The following is an 8,579-nucleotide window of genomic DNA, read 5'->3' as shown; positions in this document are numbered from 1 at the left end:
AAGTGAGGAGGAAAGGGCTAGGAAGGCCAATGATGCGGCTAACCAAGTTCCGAAAGTCAATTTCCGAAAGCTAATCTCAGATGCCTCTCTGGAGGGTGTGGATGTAGTGCTTCCGATTGATTCTGTTCGTCAAGTTAACAACAGGTTAGCTAACACTCTTTATGGTTACTTCCTGGGGGATAGAGTTGCATATCCGGTTGTTGATTACTTTGTGAGAACAAATTGGAAGAAACATGGTCTTCAGAAAACGATGATGAATGCAAATGGGTTCTTTTTCTTCAAGTTTGAAGACAGAAAGGGTATGGACGCTGTTCTTGAAGGGGGTCCTTGGATGATCCGTAACAAACCCTTGTTTCTTAACATTTGGTCCCCTACAAACACCCTTAAAAAAGAAGAGTTGAAAAAGGTTGCAGTTTGGGTGAAGTTGCATGACGTCCCTCTAGTGGCTTATTCTGATGATGGGTTAAGCATGCTCGCTTCAAAAATTGGATCTCCTGTGCGGCTGGATTCGTATACTGTTGATATGTGTAATGAGGCTTGGGGACGGAGCAGCTATGCTAGGGCTCTCATTGAAATATCAGCTGATCAGGATTTGAAAGGCACTGTAACCATGGCTATTCCTGAATTGGATGGAAACAATTATGTTACTGAGACTATTCGGGTGGAGTATGAATGGGAACCTCCGAGATGTGCTCACTGCTGTGTGTTTGGGCATGACTCTGAGGAATGTCCTACACGTATTGGCTCAACATCCAAAACTCCTATTAACAGGCCAATAGTGGACGAGGATGGTTTTACTGATGTTCCGGTTAAGAAGAGTGCAAAGAAGAATGGTTTTCAAGTTAATAACCAGAAGCCTAAATTTGAATACAGACCGGTGGATAGGAAGAAAAAGGCCGCTACTTCTCAGCAGGTTTCTACTTCCCATAAAATCCAGACTCATAATCCGTTTTCTGCTCTCGAGTGTGTTAGGAGACGGGGTGTTTCAACTCAAGAGAGAAATAAAGGGGGTAGACAGGTTCATGTGGATTTAGATGAGGACGGGGTTGAAGTTGTCTATGATGAAACCAAAGATTCGGGTACATATCCTTCAACTTCTAGTTCAGGGGCAAGCACCTCTTCCACAAAGATCTCCAATGGTTAGTTTGTCATTGATTCGTCTAAAGGGGTTGCCGGTTCGTGGCAATTTCATCTTCGATGATGGAGGTTGAAGATTTTGGTTTTTGTATTGTTTTGTCTGCTAGATATCTTTGCATGATGTGTAGTAGGCTAGGTTTGATGTGATGTCATAGGTTCTTTTATGATTGTTGGCTTACATATATGGGGCATGTCCTGTATATGAACTAGTGTGGAATTCATCCTCACTACTTGTACTTATTTGCGGTTTATAATAGATTCACCGGGGTAACCCTTTACCCAAAAAAAAAAAAAGGCTTTATTGACATCAGCAATACTTCGAATGCCTAATCCACCTTCCTTTTTGGGTAAACAAACGTCTTTCCAAGCCACTTTCGCTCGCACTCTACCATCAGTTCCCGCATTCCATAAAAATCTTCGGATTCTTTTCTCAAGATCATGAATGATACGAACAGGAATTATAAAGACGGACGCCCAGTATATATGCATAGAGGAGAGGACCGAATTTATAAGTTGAAGCCGACCCGCAAACGACAAAGATTTATTCATCCAACTCGTAATTTTATGCTCCAACCGATCAACAAGGATCTTACAATCCTTAAAATTTAGCTTAGTGGTAATAAGCGGAACCCCAAGATACCGAACAGGGAGAACACCTTGTTGAAAGGGCATTACACTCAGAATCTCTTGACGAACCGATTGAGGGATGTTACACAAGAATACCGTGCTCTTTGAAGGGCTCGGAATTAAACCGGAAATACTAGTGAACAACTCAAGAGCATTTTTCACCTTCTTAACCGACCTGATGTCACCATTAACAAAAATAAACAAATCATCCGCGAATGAGACGTTAATGATTTTCTGCTTAGCGCAATGAGCATGATATTTAAACGAAGTTTCAGCCGCCTTTTGAAGCAATAAAGAGAGCACCTCCATGATAAGCGTGAATAAGTAAGGCGACATGGGATCCCCTTGGCGCAGGCCACATTTTCCTGGAAAATATCCATGGATATCACCATTAATACTGACCGAATAAGAAGCAGTGGTTACACAGGTCATGATCCACTTAACCATCTTATTATGAAAGCCAAAACGCTGAAGCACCACCTCCAAAAAACTCCAATTCACCGTGTCATATGCTTTCTGAATATCAATCTTAAAAGCACATCTCGGGGGACCTCTATTGAGATGATAGTTGTGCATGAGCTCCTGAGTGAGAAGGATATTATCAGATATTTTCCTACCCGGCACAAAAGCGGATTGGTTTATCCCCACAAGCGACTCCAGGCTACCCTTTATTCTCTCCGTGATAATCTTACTTATGCACTTGTACAGAACATTGCAACATGAAATTGGACGATAGTCCAATACTGAATCCGCCGTATCTTTCTTTGGAATCAATGACAGAATTGTGTGATTTATTTGTTTCAACAGCTGTCCTATCAAAGAAATCCAACACCGCATTAGTGACCTCCTCACCCACTATATCCCACGCATGTTTAAAAAAGGCTGATGTGTACCCATCAGGACCTGGGGCTTTATTTTCACTAATACTGAACATGGCCTGCTTAATTTCCTCACGAGTAACCTGACGAACCATGTAATTCGCAACATTAGCCGAAAGAACATTGGTAAAGACATCCTCCAAGTTCACCGATTCAACCGGGTATTCTACCCCCAAGAAGTTTGAGTAATGAGAAACTAACGCATCCACAACTCCATCTCCATCATGACGATTACCCGAAGCATCCACAATACTATGAATTTTACATCTTGCATTCCTGCTTTTCACCATATTATGAAAAAAACTTGTATTCGAATCACCGGCACATAACCATTCCACTTTAGACTTTTGTTTTAAAAAACACTCCTCATCATAAGCCGCTGATTGAAAATCATGAAGACATTGAACCTCCATTTGCCGTAAACTAGCATCCAGAGGGTTTTTATCAATCATCTTCTGGATGTCATCCAAGTTTTTCCTCAACTCAACCACCTTTGTATGGAGATTCCCCTGATCAAATAAAATTCTTCTCATATACGGCTTTAGGCTCCTTAGTTTCTTCATAACCGAGAACATGTGAACTCCATCAATACTCTTCGACCATTCCTGGACAACATACTTTCTGAATTCAGGCTTGGCAGTAATAAAGTTAGGAAATTTGAACGGTTTAGCACGATTTGCCACACTTATGTTCGTCTTTAAAATGCACGGAGAGTGATCAGACACTCTATACGGCTGGTACATGGCATAAGCGTCTGGAAAAATCTCAAGGAATTTAAAGTTACCCATAACTCGATCAATCTTCTTCAAGAGCCCCACGCCATTTTTTGGTTTTTGAGTCCAAGTATAATGAAGGCCGTGCCCTTTGATATCAATAAGCTCCAACTTCTGAATACATTCATTAAATTCCCTCATGCTTATTGTATGTTTCGAAGGCCCATAAAGCGAGTCCTCATGATGAAGAGTCGTGTTAAAATCCCCCATCACAAACCAGGGCTTATCATAACACAGACTATTATGCTTACATAGGTCATCCCATAGGGCCCTCCGTTCTTGATACTTATTTTCGGCATACACAAACGAGCCAAAAAGAACTTTCTTATCGGCCTTGAAAATTAGTTGAACATGTATCACTTGATCCGATTGTGCCAAAACCATGAGATCTACCGAATCCGTATCCCAACCCAAAATAATTCTAGTGCCTCGACTACATTGACCACCATTTGAAGTCCAATTCCATTTTCTAAACACATTTTTGCAAACTTTAACCAGTTTCGTAACTTCCACATGAGACTCTAAGATAGCACAAATTTTTAAATTATTTTCAGCTACAAGAACACGAACCTCACTTTGTTTCAGGGGTCGGTTCAAACCCCTAATGTTCCAGGCCGTAATACTATCCATTCAAACCGATGTGACCGGGAGTGCTTGCCCCCTCAGCTTGTGTATCATGATTCACATTCCTCATAAAGTTTGACATCTCCGTTGGAATCACTTCTGCCACTTCGTCGTCCAGCCGACTTGATTTTCCCTTATCTTCATTCGGATTAGCCTTAGGATTCTTAATTTCTACCACCTCCTCTTCATCCGTTTTGGCCAGCACATCAAAGTTATTCTTAACATGCACATTACCTGATGTAGTATAAGATCCCGTGTCATTCTTCGTTCCCGACGTACTTGGCTGCTGACTTTTAATCTTTGGTTTGTAAATAACTTTCGGTTTTTGTTTCTTACCCACCTTAGCTAGTCTCCTTTTATCCGTAACAAAGCCCTCCTCATCCACCACTACCTGCTTAAGCTTTGCATTAGTATTCTTTGCACAATTATGGTCATTGTGACCAAAAATACAGCATAACGAACACCGTTGTGGCTTCCATTCGTACTCGACATCAACTTGTTCCATAATGTAGCCCTCCTCGTCAAGTTTCGGGATAGCAATCGAAATATGTTCCTTGAGCTCATTATCGGCGTTAATCTCTACCATAGCTCTAGCAAAACTGCTGCGGCCCCAATTGTCAGCACACATGTCAGCCGTGAAGCTATCCAGACGTTTTGGCACACCAATCTTAGATGCCAATAAGCTCAATCCATCATCCGTATACACCGCGATAGGAACATTATGGAGTTTCACCCACACAGGGACTGCTTTAATACCATCCTTTTTTAGAGTAGCCGATGGCGTCCAAACATTTAGAAACAATGGGATTTTTCTGATTAACCAGGGGCCACCTTCCAGCACCTTCTGCATACCATCCTGAGAATCAAACTTAAAGAAAAAGAAACCGTTGGAGTTCATCATAATCTTCTCAAACCCAAACTTCGACCATACATTTTTTGCATAGTACTCTACCACCGGAAAAGGAAGCCGATTACCTAAAAGTAGCCGTACAAGACATTATCAAATCTCTCCTGGACCTTTTTAACAACTTCCCTAGGTATAACAACATCAGCACCTTCTCGGGTCTCCATAGATTCCATAAGTCTAAAATTAATCTCTCTCTTATTTCGAACAGTCGACTTAAGTTTATCAGCATAAGAGCTAGGTTTCGGATATACCTGATTCTGTCCATCGTTACTACCGTTAGTTGAGTTCACAAGAGGAACCTGAACTGTCACTTTTTCCAACTCATCAATAACATTGATCACTTTATGTTCTTACTGGGTAACTCCGCGACGAGCTAACAATGGGTAACCATCAATATTCAGTGGTTTGCTGAATAGTGAAGGTTTATCACGTATCTCCTGCACAGTCGACGGCTTTGGTCCCTTCGAAGTAATAAAAACATCCCCATGCATCTTTTCAGAAAACGACTGGAACCCTAGATCCTCCAGCCCCATATCACGATTACTTTCCATGCAAGAATACTGAAAAAACCCTAGACGGCAGAAACATGCAACGTATAGCACCAACAGAAAAAATCAACACAACGAAAAAAGACTCACGGCAATACGGCAGAAAACCCTAGATGTAAAACGAAACGAAAAACCCTAACTCTGACTGCAAAAGATTAGAAACCAGGATTGAAGTCTAGAACCTTACTCAGAAGGATCGACAACACCCCAATACCTAACCCAGATTGATCAAAGTTAAGATTGAAGAACAAGAACTAGGGTTTCAATGGGAGTCGCCAAAATCGCCTAGAAGCCAGAGAGAAGCCATCCACCTGTCATCGCACTATTCGCGAACCTCTCTCACCTATGTTGCTTTTGATGTGAAGATCAATGGCCGGACGTATTAACAAGACTCAAGCCCAGCTAGAGGCTCTTGTTCAAGCTCAAGTTGCTGCGGCACTTGCAGCTGCTCAAGCAGGTAGTATACCCTGCAGTATAGACACACTAGGATCTTTAGATCCTACATTAATTCTCGTATTTAACTTTGCCCTATTCGTACACAATAGGTCAACACGCGCAGCAGCCTGTCTGCACTTTCAAGAATTTCATGGATTGTCGCCCTAGCATGTTCAGCGGCACTGAAGGAGCGGTTGGACTCCTCCACTGGTTTGAAAAGCTCGAGTCTGTGTTCGAGATGTGTGAATGCCCTGAGGCTCGCAGGGTCAAGTATGCCACTGGTACTTTGGAAGGGATCGCGTTGACTTGGTGGAACGCGCAAGTGCAGATCCTAGGGCTGGCAGCTGCTAACGCCACCCCTTGGAATGACTTCAAGGAACTGATCAAAAGGGAATACTGCACTCGGGAAGACATCCACAAGCTGGAGGATGAGTTTTACCATTTGAAGATGACTGGGTCAGAAATCGAGGCATATACCAAGAGGTCGAACGAGTTGGCTGTGCTGTGTCCAACTATGGTGGACCCTCCATACAAGCGTATTGAGTTGTATCTCAAGGGTTTGGCGCCAGAAATCCAGAGCCACGTAACATCGGCTAATCTTGACAACATTCAGGCTATTCAGCGCCTCGCTCACCGCATCACAGATCAGGCAGTGGATCAGAACAGACTGCCAAAGCGTATCAGCGCTACTGCTACCACTACTGCTTCTACTACACTTGCTACTTCCAGTGAAAACAAGAGAAAATGGGATGGGGATTCTAGCAAGGGATCAGCTTCAGTGCAGTCACAAGTTCAGCAACGAAAGACAGATAGTTACCAGAGTCCCAGTCAGCACTCTTCAGGTAGTCACAGGCAGGGCGGATATCGAGGGAACCTCCCGAAGTGTAACACCTGCAACAAACACCACAGTGGCCAGTGTAATAAGGGTCGCTGTCAAAGATGCCTCAAGATGGGTCATGAGGCCAAAGATTGTAGAAGCCCTCGACCTGCGAACCAGAATCAGCAGCAACCGCTAGCACAGCAGAATCAGCAGCAGGGCAACAAAGGGTGTTTTCATTGCGGTGCAGAGGGTCACTTCAAAAGGCACTGTTCTCAGCTGAACAGGAACCAGAACAACAACAATCATAACAACAATCAGGGTAACGGCAACAACAACAACAATGGTGGGAACAACAATGGCAATGAAGCAAGGGGTCGTGTGTTTGTGTTGGGGCAGGGTGATGCCAGAAATGATCCCAACGTCGTTATGGGTAAGTTTCTCCTCGACGATATTTATGTTACTGTTTTGTTTGATTCGGGTGCGGATACGAGTTATATGTCTTTGAAAATGAGCAAATTGTTAAAACGTACACCAACACCCCTAAGCACCAAACATGTCGTAGAACTAGCAAATGGTAAAAGTGTAGAAGCCACACAGATAGTTAAGGGCTGTAACATTGTCTTAGCTGGTCAGACTTTCTCCATCGACCTTATTCCTATAGTTCTAGGTAGTTTCGACATCGTCATCGGCATGGATTGGTTATCTAAGCAGCAGGCGGAGATTCTATGTAAGGAGAAGATCATTCGTATCCCTCGTGCGGGTAAGGAACCTCTCGAAGTTCAAGGCGACAAGAGTGGTGCAGTGGTTGGCATCATCTCTTTCCTGAAGGCTCAGAAATGTTTACGAAAGGGTCATACGGCTATCTTGGCACTAGTTACTGATGCAGCTTCGAAAGAGAAAAGAATAGAGGATATTCCAGTTGTACGAGAATTTTCTCAAGTGTTTCCAGAAGATTTACCTGGCCTACCGCCTCATCGTCAAGTCGAGTTTCAAATCGAGCTAGCTCCAGGAGCAGCACCTATAGCTCGCGCACCATATCGTTTGGCTCCAACTGAACTGGAAGAACTATCTAAGCAACTACAAGAGCTCTTGGAAAAGGGTTTCATTCGTCCAAGCTCTTCGCCTTGGGGAGCTCCAGTACTATTCGTGAAAAAGAAGGATGGCACTTTCAGAATGTGCATTGATTATCGCGAACTGAACAAGGTCACGGTGAAGAACCGCTATCCTCTTCCTCGCATTGACGACTTATTCGACCAGTTGCAAGGGTCGAGTTACTACTCCAAGATTGATCTAAGGTCAGGTTACCATCAGCTGAGAGTCCGGGATGAGGACGTCTCCAAGACAGCATTCAAAACTCGCTACGGTCATTACGAGTTTCTGGTCATGCCATTCGGGCTTACGAACGCGCCTGCAGTATTTATGGATCTCATGAACAGGGTGTGCAAACCCTATCTTGACAAGTTCGTCATTGTCTTCATCGACGACATTCTGATCTACTCCAAGAGTCAGGAGGAGCATGAGCAGCACTTACGCCTTATCTTGGAACTTCTTCGAAAGGAGCAATTGTACGCCAAGTTTTCTAAATGCGACTTCTGGCTTCGTAAGTCCACTTTCTAGGCCATGTGGTGAACAGGGACGGGATTCATGTCGATCCATCCAAGGTAGATTCGATCAGGAACTGGCCTGCACCGCGTACACCAACAGAAATACGCCAATTCTTGGGTTTGGCGGGATACTACAGGCGGTTTATCAAAGACTTCTCCAAGATCGCGCAGCCGCTTACTATGCTGACACAGAAAGGTGTCGTTTACAGATGGGGTAATACGCAGG

The 8,579-nt window shown here is 43.6% G+C and overlaps 1 protein-coding gene across 1 annotated transcript; it reads right to left on the bottom strand.

The window, feature by feature from the left end:
* Positions 1–2,452: 2,452 nt before the first annotated feature.
* On the bottom strand, positions 2,453–4,937 carry LOC110875940. Its single transcript, XM_022124132.1, has 2 exons — positions 4,052–4,937; positions 2,453–3,936 (listed from the first exon to the last, which is right to left on the bottom strand). The coding sequence occupies exons 1-2, from the start codon at positions 4,935–4,937 to the stop codon at positions 2,453–2,455; spliced, it is 2,370 nt and encodes a 789-aa protein (XP_021979824.1).
* Between the last annotated feature and the right edge of the window lie 3,642 nt (positions 4,938–8,579).

This window comes from Helianthus annuus, chromosome 8, assembly GCF_002127325.2.
Source record: "Helianthus annuus cultivar XRQ/B chromosome 8, HanXRQr2.0-SUNRISE, whole genome shotgun sequence".
Lineage (NCBI taxonomy): Eukaryota > Viridiplantae > Streptophyta > Magnoliopsida > Asterales > Asteraceae > Helianthus > Helianthus annuus.
The sequence above is the reverse complement of the archived record's forward strand: the minus strand, read 5'-3'. Positions and strand labels throughout refer to the sequence as shown.